Source organism: Odocoileus virginianus, chromosome 4 (genome assembly GCF_023699985.2).
Source record: "Odocoileus virginianus isolate 20LAN1187 ecotype Illinois chromosome 4, Ovbor_1.2, whole genome shotgun sequence".
NCBI classification, from domain to species: Eukaryota; Metazoa; Chordata; class Mammalia; order Artiodactyla; family Cervidae; genus Odocoileus; species Odocoileus virginianus.
Genome location: NC_069677.1, coordinates 33,125,923 through 33,142,437, shown reverse-complemented (window position 1 = coordinate 33,142,437; position 16,515 = coordinate 33,125,923). Strand labels below are relative to the sequence as shown.

Sequence of the window (16,515 nt, the reverse complement as noted above, 5' to 3'; positions counted from 1 at the left end):
ATCATAGAAAAAGCAAGAAAATTCCAGAAAAGATTTGCTTCATTGATTATACTAAAGCCTGTGTGTGTATCACATAAAACTGGAAAATCCTTAAAGAGATGGCATTACCAGACCACTTTACTTGTCTCCTGAGAAACCTGTATGCAGGTCAAAAAGCAACCATTAGAATTGGACATGGAAAAACAGACTGGTTCCAAAATGGGAAAGGAGTAGGTCAAGGCTGTATATTGTCACCCTGGTTATTTAACTTATATGCAGAGTGTATCATGTGCTATTCCAGGCTTGATGAAACACAGGCTGGAATCAAGAATAAAGAGAGAAATATCAATAGCCTCAGAATATGCAGATGGCACCACCCTTATGGCAAAAAGCAAAGAGGAATGAAACAGCCTCTTCATGAAGGTGAAAGAGAAGACTGAAAAAGCTTAAAACTCAACTTTCAATCAGCTAAGATCATGGCATCCGTTCTCATCACTTCATGGCAAATAGATGGGGAAACAATGGAAACAGTGACAGACTTTATTTGTGGGGGGCTCCAAAATCACTGCAGATGGTGACTGCAGCCATGAAATTAAAAGATGCTTGCTCCTTGGAAGAAGAGTTATGACCAACCTAGACAGCATATTAAAAATTAGAGACATTAGACCTAATTGGCCCAAAGTTGACCTTTGCCAACAAAGATTGATCTAGTCAAAACTATGGTTTTTCCAGTAATCATGTATGGATGTGAGAGCTGGACCATAAAGAAGGCTGAGCGCCAAAGAATTGATGTTTTTGAACTGGGGTTTTGGAGAAGACTCTTGAAACTGAAAGGAGATCAAATGAATCAATTTACTAAAAGAAATCAATCTTGAATACTCATTGGAAGGACTGATGATAAAACTGAAGCTTCGATACTTTGGTCTCCCAATGTGAAGAGCCGACTCATTAGAAAAGATCCTAGTGCTCAGAAAGATTGAAAGCAGGAAGAGGAGGGACAATAGAGGATGAGCTGGTTGGATGACATCACCAACTGACTTGAGTTTGAACAAACTCCAGGAGGTGGTGAAGGACAGGGAAGTGGTGTGCTACAGTCCATGGGTCACAAAGAACAGGACATGACTGAGCAGCTCAGCAACAACAACAACAACAACATGGGCTCCTGAGCCTTTAATGCAGATCAGCTTAATGCATGAACTTGAGTACTTAGAGTCTCAGAATTTGCTTGATTCTTATTGGATATGGTAGGGGTTTATGGTAAAAGGAACTAAAATAGAAAAAAAATGGTAGAAGGGGAGGGTCAGAAAAGTGCATTGGGTGTTCTGGATTGGTTAGATTTGGCAAGATTTGGGGGGAATCAGGAGAAGAGAACTAACAAATGTGATACAAGAAGAGATAAATAAAAACTATTATGAATATGAATAAAATTACCTTTTAAATATTTTGGAAAATCTTCAGTAAAGATTGAATAGCCTTTATTTGCTCAGCACCAGACTTCAAATAGAAGAGCCTCTAGGATGGTGCAAGAACCCTTTCCTGGGTAGCAAACACATTCTCTGATTTGAGGTATCTGGTAAATTACCCAGCTAAATTCTTCTTCTTTTCAGGTGTTTCACTTTTGTTAGATCACTGGGCAATACATGGTTATAGATTCAATATGAGATGTTGTGCAAGTAATACATGGTTGGATTGTATTTCTAACCTGCATTGAATGTTTATTATCCCTCACTAAAGGCCCTAGAAGTGGAAACTTTATAAGGTTGAATGGTAGGCACCATTTTTCTCCCTCTGAGCAATGCAGCACATGAAAGAACTATATATGAAATCTGTAATATTGCTTTGGTTGTTCACTTTCTCATTACCCATGGAAGATGGTGTAGCAGGCTTCATTTTGAATTCAGGAGTGATTTGTACATAATAGCCTAATTGGTGTTGGCTGTTGAAAAACAGTGGGGTCAGTGACAGTGATGTTCACAGTAAGAGGGCAAGTAATAGGAAAGGAAGGACATCATAGATTAGAGTAGTCTATTTTTTCCACTTGGTTTGATATTGTTTGAAAAAGGAGAGACCGTACAATAGTTCAGCTCCAGGCACTCAAATTAAATTGTTATAGTTTTCTAGCTTGTGCTAGGACTTGAATTTTTGCACTATTGAGAGCAATGGAAGGTGACCGAATGCCTATCTGTCTTAGCTCACCTGTATCTAATGGACTAAACCTTCTACCTGCAATGGTGATCACACCATTTTTTATTTTGTTTTTAAAGATTTGAAGTAACAGATGCACAGAGAGATTACATAAATTACTCTAGTTCACAGAGCTGTTCAGTGTCAGAGCTGGATCCAAAGTCAAAGCAGTCTAGTTTCAGAGTGAATTCTCATAACCATCATACATATTGCTCATGGGTATGGAAGAGGGGGATTAACTGGGAGAGGTTCCATCTCTGCTCAAACAGCCTTCTTTTCTGTTCTATATAAAGAGGGTTCTTGAAATTCTTGTCTTGAAAGATTTGGATGAATTGAATTAGATTTATCATAGTAACAAGTGAGTATGGCAGTCATTCTAATGATTGCACTCTGTTTCATATTTCTCAAAAAATTTTTAAAAAGTCACAAAAACCCAAAGACAGGTTAAATTATGAAGTGATTGTCTAAGAATTGTGCATTGGAGGGCTCCTGGAGAAAATTATCCAGTGTTCCTTTCTTCCAATGTAGTGAAAATTCTAGAGCAAATGTGTGCCTGTCTCAGGAAGCATTGATTTTTATTCAAGTGTATATGCAAACAGACTTGTGAAATATTAGGGAATAAAATTATGTCAGCATATTCTCCTTTTGTTCTTGTGTACCTTCTCTGGGTGCTTTTATCACTGCTTCATTTTTCCCAAGATCTGAATATTTTTTCCATGATAATCTACTACATTAATTGTAACAGCCTGGATAAAATTTCTTTGGTAAATATTATGACCTCAGGCGAAGAAATTGCAAACCCACTGTCAGAAACAAGATCTGAAATTTTGTGAGGAAATAACTGACCCTGAGACTTGGCTTTTGTGAGCAGTGTAAGTGACCAGATCCTCAGGGCCTTTCTTCTTTTGCTTTGAGTGTTTAGTACTGTAGGAAAACTGTATAAAATGTTCATTAGAAAAATATGTTACTGCATAATTATCAACTTAAAACCAGGTCTGGTCCATAGAGGTGTTTTGGTTGACTGTCAATATGTTATTTTTGTCATTGCTGTCTTGAAATAGAAAAAGAGCACTGATGCTGTAGTGCTATTTCTGGACTTGAGTTGCTCCTGGCCTTACCATTTTTTCATATCCTAGAGAAGTCCTGATTTACACATTTTTGTTATAAGTTGGCCCTTTTGAATCCATGATTCTCATTTCAGCTTGTAGTTGTGATTTTAGCATGACAGATCATAAGAATTCAGATAAAATCTTATAAAACTGCATTATATAACATAGCATGACTTCTATCTTGTTAACAATAATGTTTTCCAGGAATTTTTAGATAATTTTGAAAAAAAGACATAGGATCATCTATATTGTAACTAATATGTGGAAATACTAAAAATATTATAGTCGTTAGAATAAAGATGCATTTAAATCACCCTCTGACTCAACCCCTTGATTTACTGTTGAGGAAAAAAGTGTTCATCGTCATGGTGGGGATGAGTTCTGAGACTGATGCAGTTGAATGGAGGTCTACAACATCAGACTTTTGTTTTCTGGAGTATGATAGGGCATAAGGTCTGTCTGTTTCAGAGAACTGAGACGCTACTTCTGATGCTCAGTGGCCAAGTGAAGACTTGTGGCTCCGCAATGACTTATGTTTTGTCATTGTTACACCTCTATAATGTTAGGCCCACTGAAAATGGGGATTTTATCAATTCCTCCTTCCTATGTTCTTTTTCTTTACATATAGATTCATCCCCATGCACTCACACACATAGACTTAAATGAGTATGCATACATATATCTGCAAGAGGGCACACAGGTCTGTGGTATTACAGTATTTATGACCATTGGTTTTAAGGTAATTACTGTTTGAATCTGTGATTGCATTTACAAAGTAAGCCAACCTTAACTATGATAAAATAGTATTCCCACCTTATCCTTTCTCACTCACAGAGCTCAGTGTACAATATCTCTGGCATAATGACCATGCATTTATCATTTCTACTGACAATGCTTTTCTTTCTGCTCAACTTCCATCTTTATACACATTTGCTGCTTTAAAAATAATTAGCAGCTGAATCATTCTAATAGCATCTGTGCAGCTGACAAGATATCAGGGACTGTGCCACATTTTGTGAAGATAGAAACCATCCCTGGATAGGGGATGCATTGACTCTGTGACCTGAACAACTTTGTGATGGTGTGATGCCCTGTTCAGACCTGAGATGAGTTTTAGGAGGTAATTAGTTTTGAAAGATTGCCAGACTGGTTTTGAACTCTATCAGGCATTTAAGGCCCCCAATCCTAACTTCTGGTCCTGTAAGGGTTATGACAGAAAAAACAAAAGAAAAAAAAGTGACTGATGAGCTTACTCCTTAACTATGTACTGCTCACTACCTGCTTTACCACTTTAAGTCTCAGAAAGGATCTATCTGCTAAATCAACTTAGGAAAAAAAAAACTCCTGAAAACCTATTTTTAAAATTAACAACATGGATGAAAGAAATTATTTCAAATAGTTTTCTGGGGTTGATTCTCACTTAACATAGTGCAATAGTATTTGTGCATTCAGCACTTAAGCAACCTTAAATGTATGAAATTAGAATATAAAATAATATTGTAAAAAATAATTTTTTGCATTTTTGAAACACTGATATACTTATTAAATAATTTACTCCCTTTCTCCCATATGTTATTGTAATTGCTGATTCTAGACAGATACAGACCATATATGCATACCATATATATATACATATATAACTTTCAAGCAATAAAATTATAAAGCATATTCATGTTGCCAAACTTCCAGAACATTACAAGTTTATTTCCACAACACTGGAAGGTGACAGTTTACTTGATATTCATTACTTGAAATAATTTTGTTTCTGTCCTTGAATAGCTCAACATTTTGTTTGATGTACATTTCATACTCTGAAAAATATTAGATTTCTTATTTTACAGACTGATCATATGTCTTTTCCAATAGACATATTATCCAAATTTATCTAGTTCTATACCACTCATCTCAGGTACAAAAACATAGATTTCTTGTTTTACAGACTGATCATGTGTCTTTTCCAATAGACATATTATCTAAATTTGTCTAGTTCTATACCGCTCATCTCAGGTACAAAAACATACAAGTAATTCAACTGACTTTCACCTACATTCAAATACTGCTTAATGTTCCTTATGCCATTATATTGATACTCTTATACAGTATTATATAAATTCTTATTTTTGTAGAGATGTGGACTTGTAATATTCACATATTAACTCTTCCTATGTGTTTATATGGAGCATTTTTTCCTGACCCAATCTTTTTCACTTAAAAAAAAAATTGTGTTTATAATGAAGAACGTAAAGGTCACTAGTCTGAAATATAAAATTACCAAACGTTTCATGCCTATGGTGTAATCACCAGTAAGGTTTAGACATATAATATTTCCAGCACCCCCAAGATTTCCAACTCTATACTTTGCATATTACTTTTCCAGAAGCTGCCAGATTATTTGATCATAGAGTCTGTAATGGCTTGCAACTTGACTTCAGTGACAGTTGTAACTTTAGCATGTATTTAGAGTGAAGAGAATTTCAAGAAAGGTGTTTCTTGAAAAATAAGAAAGAAAAATTCTCTGACTTATAATACTGGAATAAAAAATGAATTATTGCTGTTATAAAAGTATGCATTTTCTCAAAGATTTCAGACTTTATTTCATAAGAGCAAAATGCGCTTTCAGTATCCCTAGACCAATTACTATTGCTTGTCATCCAGCAAAACGAAATCTTCTCTTCAATTCAGAAAACTTATACTGGAGCAGGAAGGCAGAGAGATATTCCAGTGGATGGCTGTGTGTGGGTGGCAGTGAGGGGTAGTTGGTGGGGGGAGGAGTTCACTCAGAGTTAGCTAAACTTGTGGAGCGTGAGAATTGACCTGCACTCTCAATCCAAAAGTTTTCTAGACTTTTATGACTCTTTCGATTCCTTTATATTTCCAATTAGTCTTGGCAGTTCTACCTCCTACATAAGCTCTAAATCTTTCAGTTGTTCTCCATCTTCACTGTCTCCACCATGATCAGGTGAAGTGAAAGTCGGTCAGTTGTGTACAACCCTTTGCGACTTCATGGACTATATAGTCCATGGAATTCTCCAGGCCAGAATACTGGAGTGGGTAGCTTTTCCCTTCTCCAGGGGATCTTCCCAACCCAGGGATCGAACCTAGGTCTCCCGTATTGCGAGGAGTTTCTTTACCAGCTGAGCCACAGGGGAAGCCCAAGAATACTGGAGTAGGTAGCCTATCCCTTCTCCAGGTGATCTTCCTGACCCAGGAATCGAACCAGGGTCTCCTGCATTGCAGGCAGATTCTTTACCAACTGAGCTATGAGGGACCATGATCAAAGGCGATGTTAATTTTCACCTAGCCAACTGCAGCTACCTGCTAACTGATCTCACTCTTTCCTCTCTACAGTTTGCAATTCATTCTCTGACAAATTATTAATGAGCTTTCAAAACCCCAAATCTGATTATGCCACACTCTTCTATATAAAAATTTTAGTGCTTCTGTTGTTCTTTGTAATTTGCATAAGCCACATACACATGTGTGTGTGTGTTTAGTTTTTTCTTTTCCTTTATTGAACTATAGTTGATATACCATGTTGTGCTCATTTCTACTATACAGCAAAGTGATTCACACACACACACACACACACACATATATATATATATAACACACACACACACACACACACATATATATTCTTTTTAAAATTCTTTTCCATTATGGTTTTGTATAGGATACTGAATAAAATGCATATATATTTATTTGCATTTGTCTCTTTCCCCACTCAACATGTTTTGAGATTTATCTGTTTTGATTGATTAGGGTGACATTAAAATACAGAGCATGTGTTCAAAGAGCTTAACCAAACCAAATTCATGATATTAGTTCCTTTTGGAGAGGGTTGGAGAGAGGGCAGTAGGACTGGAGGTAGTAAAGAAGACTTGTAGATCATAAGACATGGACGTGTATGTATCATATATGTTATTCCTTTGGCATTTCTATATTTTTCAATTTTCTCGCTTTTCCACAAATGCCCTAGAGAGTACAGAGAAACTTAATTGATTACATTTCTTTTAAAATAAAGACAAGATCTTTTTCATGTCCTAAGATTTTTCATGATTTTTGACTTCTTTTACATCACTTCAGTCATGCTTAATCTCCTGCTTCCTCCAATACACCGTGTTCTTTAATAATTCAGGGCCTTCACATATATGGTTTCTTTTGCTTAGAAGTTTGACGAGGATAGGAAATATGAGTTCTATTCTGTATTGCTACATACTGAAAATGTGTACAGCTGATTTGCAGGACAATTTACCAAGGTTTTATAAAATTAAAAATATGCGTATTCTCAGACTTCCCCAGCTGTGCAGTTGTTAAAATTCCATGCAGGTTGATAGATGTGAGTTGGATCCCTGATCAGGAAATCAAGATCCCACATGCCATGAGCAACCAAAAAAAAAAAAAAAAAAAAAATTACATATTCTCTTACCCCAAATCGATTTATCTGTAGTAACCTTGTAGAAACACTCATGGGTATAAAAGTCAATTAATGTACAAATTTATTCATAAAGATTTTGATAGCAGTAGAATAATTTAGAATTGACCAACTCTATAATGTTATAATTATGGAATTGACAGTTTATGGTGAACGCTGTCAGATTTGTGAACTCCAAAGAAGAAAATTTAACTTCAGGACTATAGGTGAGGCTTGATCACTCAGAGCTTTTTGTAGCAGTTTTATTACAGTGAAAAGGGGATAGAAAAAAGCTTCTTACATAGACATCACAAGTTGGGGCAGGGGAGAATGCCCCACCTGCTAGTCTCATCAAGGCCTTATATACTTTTTCAATTGGTTACTAACAATACAAAGGTCTTAGCAGATCCACTCTCACAACATACATGTTAAGATAACAGGATTAGAACTAACATAGAAATGTCTTACTAGACCCATTACCACAACAAACATTTTAAGATAAAATGTTTATTCAGAAGGTTTTCCAGTTCAGTTTAGTCTGTCCTGTCTGACTGTTTTCGACCCCATGGAATGCAGCATGCCAGGCTTCCCTGTCCATCACCAACTCCTGGAGCTTGCTCAAACTCATATCCATTGAGTCAGTGATACCATCAAATCATCTCATCCTCTGTGATCCCCTTCTCCTCCTGCCTTCAATCTTTCCCAGCATCAGGATCTTTTTCAATGAATCGGTTCTTTGCATCAAGTGGCCAAAGTATTGGAGCTTCAGCTTCAGCATCAGTCCTTCCAGTGAATATTCAGGACTGATGTCCTTTAGGATGGGCTGGTTGAATCTCCTTATAGTCCAAGGGACACTTAAGAGTCTTCTCCAACACCACAGTTCAAAAGCATCAATTCTTCGGCACTCAACTTTCTTTATGGTTCAACTCTCACATCCATACGTGACTACTGAAAAAACCATAGCTTAAGGAGAAACATGTCCTTGAATGAGATACATTGTTTTTATATAATCATTAGTACAGAGTTTAAGGAAAAACATAACCTTGAGCAAGATGAGTTGTTTTGTTGTGTAATTATTAGCTCTGGGCTTAAAGAAAAAGCGAATTCCAGAAAAATATCTACTTCTGTTTCATTGACTATGCTGAAGCCTTTGACCATGTGGATCACAACAAACTGTGGAAAATTCTTAAAAGAGATGAGAATACCAGACCACCTTATCTGCAGCCTGTGAAACCTCTATACTGATCAAGAAGCAACAGTTAGAACTGGACATGGAAAAATGAACTGGTTCAAAATTGGGAAAGGAGTACGTCAAGTCTGGATACTATCGCCCTGCTTCTTTAACTTATATGCAGAGCACATCATACAAAATGCTGGGCTGGATGAAGTGCAGGCTGGAATCAAGATTGCTGGGAGAAATAATAATTTCAGATACACAGATGACACCATCCTATGGCAGAATGTGAAGAGGAGCTAAAGAGCCTCTTGATGAAGGTGAAAGAGGCTTAAAGCTCAACATTCAAAAAACTAAGATCTTGGCATCTTGTCCCATCACTTCATGGCAAATTGATGGGGAAACAATGAAAACAGTGACAGACTTTATTTTCTTGGTCTCCAAAATCAATGCAGATGGTGACTGCAGCCACTAAATTAAGACACTTGCAGCTTAGCAGGAAAGTGATGACAAACCTAGGCAGTGTAGTAAAAAGCAGAGACATTACTTTGCCAACAAAAGTCCATGTAGTGAAAGCTATGGTTTTCCAGTAGTCATGTATGGTGTGAGAGTTGGATCATAAAGAAGGCCGAGCACCAAAGAATTGCTCTTTTTGAACTGTGGTTTTGGAGAAGACTCTTGAGAGTCTCTTGGACTGCAAGGAGATCAAATGAGAAATTCCTAAAGGAACTCAATCCTGCATATTCATTGGAAGGACTGATGCTGAAGCCCCAGTATTTTGGCCAACTCATTAGAAAAGACCATGATGCTCAGAAAGATTAAAGGCAGGAGGAAAGGGGATGACAGAGCACAAGATGATTGGATGGCATCACTGACTCAATGGACATGAGTCTGAGCAAGCTCTGGAAGATGGTAAAGGACAGGGAAGTGTGGCCTGCTGCAGTCCATGGAGTCACAAAGTGTCAGACATGACTGAGTGACTGAACGACAATAACAATGAAATAAGCACTTTCACTTTAATTATGAGAGTAGCTATCAGTAATACAAACCCTATACCTTAAAAATAACATGTGTGTATGTGTATGTTCATATATGTAGGTGTGTATATGCTTGGATGTATACACAGAACATGGATGTGCTCTGAGAACTTGTATAGCACAAAGCACATTATCATTTTTATCAATAGCCTGAACAACACAGTGCTGAACTTGACTAGCTTGAAGGAAGATGGTGATATTCATAACCAGCAGGTTATAAGATACTGAAATAATACTGAAAGGATCAGCTGCATTTACAAAGATAACAAAATGACTAGCCAATTTAGTGTACTGGTCATCTCAGGGAAATAACTGTAAATTTAAGAAGCTATGATAAAAGTGAAAAAGCATTCATGACAGTTATTTAATGGTCCGATTTCTGTCAAAGTGGCAGTCCTCCGGAGAAAGTCAAATCAAATATTCTGGGATAATATTGCTGATATCAGCTTGTTAGTTTGATATTTGAGTCTTTTTCATAAAAGTGTAGCACAAAATGTGTTTTTAAAATCTCTGCTTTTTAAGCTCTTTGATTGCTTGGTTGTCTGGCAAGTGGGAAGTATTTACACTTTCAATTTGTCAGTTTTTTACTATAATGAATTAGAATAGTTAAAAATGAAGAAAAGAAAGTCAAATCAGTTAGCTATTTTAATATTTATTCATGACTGAAATACAGTGCTGTAAGTATAGTTTTGATCTTTACATCATCAAATTTATCTTTAAGAAAAGGTCAGAACCAAAAGAAAAAAATTGCTGTCAGTCCAATTGGAAGTTACTATTTAGTGCTAGCCTATGCACAGACTTGTTACACATTCTGAAGAAGACTTTCTGAGAAAATTGTTGGTTTGGAGTTTATTAATATAATCAGACTCTGTCACCTTTAATTTGGGGTAAAGTAAGCAAACATAGTCTATTATTCTTCATCCTCTTCATCTTGCTTTGTTTTATATCTTCTTTGCTATGAAAATTATATAAATTATGCAACAGATAAATATGTAATGATGGTAGGTCATTGCTTATCTAATGTGCATATAAATCACCTGGGGAATCTTGTTAGGCTTCAGATTTTGATTCAGAAGGGCTGGGTGGTGGTGGTGGTTTAGTCACTCAGTTGAGTCCAACTCTTTGTGACTCCATGGACTGTAGCCTGTCAGGCTCCTGTGCCAATGGAATTTTCTAGGCAAGAATACTGGAGTGGGCTGCCATTCTTTTCTCCAAGGGATCTTCCCTACCCAGGAATCAAACCTGGTTCTCCTGCATTATAGGCAGATTCTTTATCAACTGAGCCACCTAAGGAATCCTACCCATGCTGCTTGTCTGAAGACTATGCACTGAATTAGAAGGATCTATAGTGTTCTTGCCTGGAGAGCCCCAGGGACAGAGGGCCTGGTGGGCTGCCATCTATGGGGCTGCACAGAGTCGGACACAACGAAGCGACTTAGCAGTGCGGCAGCAGCATCAGGTCTATGGTTATTGCATTATGTAGCATGGATACACACATACACGGTCAGGTGCTGAGGGTGGGGTTCCACACCTCAATTTGGAAGTCATGCTGTCCTCCTCAAAGGCAGCATATTCTCATGTCTGAGCCACACAAAGCCCTTTTTATTTTATTTATCAGTATATTTTTTACCTCATCTCTCCTCTTAATGCTTTAATTCTGATGATCCCAGTGTCGAAGATTTCTGGTCTCTTCAGGGTTATCTTTCCTGATTCCCAGGTGATTGGCATTTGCAGTATATACAAACATTTCATTTGAGTTTCAAAGAATTGCATCTCACCACACAAAAGTGCTGACAGCTAACATATTTTCTTTATATACAAATGGGCTTGAAGTGGGCATCAAAGATTTGAAAAAGCTTAATGAAGAGCCTATTACATATGTCCAATCAGAAACCATTTTACTAATTTTTAACCTCACTTCTAAATTTTAGCCACTGTGGTTTGGCTCTAGGCCTCTGAGCTCGTATATTGTTTTTATTTCAGTCAATCATGTAATCACAACCCTTCAGTGTTACCTTCGTTGTTCAGATGTAGTAGATAGGATGACAATCCTCTCATAGTGAAATTATTTATTTGTTCTTTTTTGAGCAGTGAGTCAGTGATGGAGTCAATTTTAGGACTCTGTAAATCCAGTTTCTTCTTTCTGCTGTATGCATGTGGCACTGTATTCAGGATTGGATTACTGAATGAGAAGGATGAATTTGGATCTTTATTTGGGTTACAAGGAGTTCATAAAGTAAAGAGAGAACTAGATACCTAGTAAAATAAAACTTAGTGTCAGTCTTTATTGAGCATACAAAATGTACAAGGTATGATATAAATGCCACAATCTGAAAGTTAAAGTGCTAAAATATAATGTTGTGCATTTCCTGGATGGTACTTTTTGTGTCAAGGTACATAATCCATCTGATTTTCAGCTCACATTGAATGGATTCTTACAGTTTATAAGTGTTTTAAAATATAACAGAAAAAATGGTACATATGTTTGGTTTTATTCTTAATCATATAAGTAGATTAAATTCTCTTAGTTCTTCAACAAAATAGTTTTTTTGTTTTAATAACTTTCATCTGTAATTTAGTGTTAGTGTCCTCCCGTAAAGTCCTTGTTTTAGTACCTGCTCTTCGAAATGAACTGTTTGTCAAATTTCCATTAAGCTGAAGGTGAAAAATTAATGAACCACTTACTTCAGATATTTCAAAACTAATGCAAGTCTATTAGTCATGCAATATAAGAAAATCAAAGATGTTGGTTTGTTCAATTACTGTTTAGGCTTCATTCATATTTAACTTTTAAATGCATTGTTTCAGATACTTAATAGAACATTCTGGAGAAAAAAAGGAATGTAGTTATTTATTTTTATTTTTTATCTCAAAAATAATTTTATTTATATAAATACTTTTTGTAACCCAGAGCAGTTAATTAGTGTGTTGATGGGGGTGGGTAGGTTTTGAAGGTTTTGAAAGTAGTTAGCTTACAAAAAAGCACTAATATATAACAAGCATAGGATTAATAGAATTCTGATTAGTTTTCAATTGTACCTCTGCTCTAATTAACAGACATTTAGAAAACCAGTAAGATAGAGACATTGAATTATTTTTCAAGGAATTGTTAATTCATTCCTCCCTCTCTGATTTCTTCCTTGTCTTTCCTTTCCTTTCCTTACCCCGTTAACTACTGAGCTCTTGTTATGATCCTGGCAATGTGCTGGGTATTGTGTGTTATGTAACGATGGGAAAGACTTGCTCCTTTACTTTAAGGAGCTTAGAGGAGACATTCAAAGTGTTTTTGCATATTGATCTGGTAATTAGAAATGCCAAGCACTGAAAAAAAAATGCAGATAAATCACATAGAGCTGAAGGTGTCAGAGAAACTTTCTTATAGAAATGAGTTAAGCTTTAAAGGAAATGTGTATTTCAGACATGTGCAGACATGTGATACATGAGAGAAGCAAGTAAAGTGGAAGAAATGGCTTAAGCAAAACATGGAGGATATAAATCACAGAATATGCATGGGGAGAGTTTAAGTATTAGGATAAGATATATGGAGAGGGATGGTAGGAAATAATGTTGGAAATATCAGGTCTGAGATTGTGAAGGGCCTTGAATGGCAAGTTCAGTTTGGAAGTTCAGTATCTGAATTGAGGAGAGGTGAATCACACATTTTAAGAAGTTGCATTTTGTGTTAGCAACATGTTAGCACCTAACATCCATGAAAACTGCAAAATAACAGATTGCATATTTGTTGCAAATACTGTCTCATTGTCCCTACACACTGGAAGTTTCAAAGGCAATGGCTGAGGGAGGAAATGCATGCTGGGAGAGCCAAAGTGAGATGGCTACATCAGGAGGACCTCCCAGCTGGCTTGCTGAGTGGGCCACACTGTCCTGCCTTAGAGCACCAGCAAGGAGCAACAGCGACTCAGAACAGCAGCTTCCTTGTGGCCTGAAAGTCCCCTTCAGTTGCCCTCAACTGGTTGCATGGCTGCTCACATCTTCTGTGTGAACCACACAGGGCTTGATTCATGGACGTACAACCCACACTCAAAAAGATTCGCACTTGATTCAGTTCCCTGCTATTGCCGTGTTGAAGTCCTTCCTACTTTTTGATCAAGAGTTCCCACAGTGTCATTTTGCTCTGGTCTTGTGAATTATGTGTCCAGTCTTGATACTTTGACATGGACATGGTTAGGAAGCAATGAACTATGTCATGGTCAAAATGCTTGGTCGTATAGCTATATACAAAGGAGTACTAAGTTATGAGACCAGCTTTGTGTTTATACAACAAAACTGATCCTAAGCTTAAATCTTAGTACTTTTTCTTCAAAGCCATGACTTCTGTGGCTGCCACAGCTAAATACGTTTTAGCTTCGTGGTTTTCCTGATGATAAATTAAGGAAAGGCTTCCATATCATATTGTGTCATTAATAATCTGCCTCCTGGAGCCTGGATACCAGTATTGTCGAGTTCTGCACCGCCTGCAGTCCTATCAAATTAAATTCTGAGAAAACCTGTGGCAATTATTTTCTCTAATAAAAGTTCTGAAAAATACAGCTCTGCATTCACAAACCTTATTGGCTGCCTGATAGTCATTCTGTTGTGTATTTCACTTTCTGAGTCAGTATAAATATATATATAAACTGAATAAAAGTGTATTTTTTTTTTTAGTTTTTTTCCTTATGCGGAGTTTATTCTTTTCATTCTGTTTATTCTGAATACTTGTGTAATTTTCTCTTGCTTGTGTTACCATAGTTGTTTCTCTCATTTTCATTTAATTTTTATTTTTTCAAAGTTAAAGATGAATATAAATAGAAATTTCTACAAAGCTTAGACACATTTATAAAAATGTGTCACCTTCTCTCATCCTTCCCTGTGTTTCTGCTTTGTCTATATCCCCAAAGCAAGCACTAAAATGCTTTCAACATTTTTGGTTGTTACCTATTTTTCATATCTATCTCACTGCCTCTCAAGAGTATGGTTAAGAGTTGAATTCATTTTTCAGTTGTATCCATTATATTGACTTACCACTATGAAAGATATAAAGATTTCATTTTCTTTCATAGGTTTCCATGTTCCCTCAACCCTGACATTTTCCCTTTTTTCTTTTTTCCTGAAGAATGATGTTTATTTTTGTATTAAAAAGTCATTGTTTACATTTCTATGGGGCTTCCCAGGTGGCTCAGTAGCAAAGAATTTGCTTGCCAATGCAGGAGACACAAGAGATGCAGGTTCAATCCCTGGTCAGGAAGATTCCCTAGAGGAGGAAATGACAACCCACTCCAGTATTCTTATCTGGAAAATTCCTTGGACAGAGGAGCCTGGCCATGGGGTCGCAAAGAATGGGACATGACTGAAGCTACTACTTAGCATGCACCCATGCACACACCTGGAAGGAAGGATTCTGTGCACTAATGAGAACAAGGCATCTGAAGGGTCTTAGCAATCATAACACCATCCCGTTTAAAGGATCGGAGATACCCTTCCCTGTGTCTGGCATCTCCCTGTTCAGTGTCCCACCTACAGTCTCTGCTGGAAGGAGGACCAGGCGCTGTTCATATTGACTGAATGAGTGAGGGGTTCAGGAGGAGAGACTCCTTCACAATCAGAATTTGACCAAGCCCTGCTGTTTTCAGCCCTTCCTTTACCCCTTTTTTAATAGGTAGCTGATATTGTCAGTTCTCAAGTCTCTCTGGGTTCTACGATCCAAACTGCTTTGCTTTTCAGCTTCTTCACTCTGCCAGCTTAGGTTTTGTTCTCCTTGGTCTGTCGTATCGGTTGACACATCTGCTTTCCGGCTTCTAATATCTTACTACTAGTGTGTCTCCGATTCTCTTTGCCTCTATGGATTGATGCTTTTCTATCCCTTTGTTGTCATTTAAGTAGCAAATGGAATTAAATGCCTCTGTACAATCTGCAATCATGAACTAGGTTACATAATGCTATTGGGACTGAATTTTTCTTATCAAGTATCTCAAATCATTTTTAACAAGGAGACAGCATAACTAAGGAGTAAACAAACAAATGAGTTAAAAAAACTTACCATTCATTATTTAATACTTATTATAGAAAACCTGCTCTTCAAGTGTCTTTAATTTGTTTGCTAAGGATTCCATTTTTCTCTTTTGAATACAGGTGGAAGCTTTAGACAAAACCGATCAAACCTCACCTCTCTACTAGTGCAGCCCATCTCAGCATCTCTTGTTGCAAAACTCATCTCTTTGCCAAAGGATAGGACCACAAACGGTGCCTGTAGCCCTCTAGAACTTCCCAGTACTGGTAAAGTATTTAATGTCTTTCTGTGTGTCTTATAGTTTTTATAAGGCCCATGATCAATTTTAATCTGTTTGATTGCATGTTTAGGATTATTCTTTCTCAAAACAAAAACAAAAACATTTATTTCTGTTGATATGAGCTTTTATTTCTCTTCTCTGGCTTTTTGAAAGTAATTCTATAAAGATTGAGAGTTGACCAAGCTGAGAGATTAAAAAAAGAAGAAAAGCATTTTGAACTGCAACTAAGAAAAGCAGCTTTACAAATAAAGCATTTTGTACATTCATGAAAATCTGCTTAACATCAGTTCTCAGTTTCAGCTTCAGCAGGCTTGTTGCCTGCCAAGATTCA

General features: G+C 36.8%; 1 protein-coding gene across 3 annotated transcripts in view; it reads left to right on the top strand.

The window, feature by feature from the left end:
- The window catches only part of NAALADL2 (N-acetylated alpha-linked acidic dipeptidase like 2), a 1,503,552-nt gene that overhangs the window by 1,042,234 nt on the left and 444,803 nt on the right, over positions 1-16,515 (top strand). For all 3 annotated transcript variants that reach the window (XM_070466387.1, XM_070466388.1, XM_070466386.1), the window contains one exon: positions 16,027-16,170. In XM_070466387.1, the coding sequence (XP_070322488.1) occupies positions 16,027-16,170 (144 nt within the window). The remainder of the gene's footprint in view (positions 1-16,026; positions 16,171-16,515) is intronic.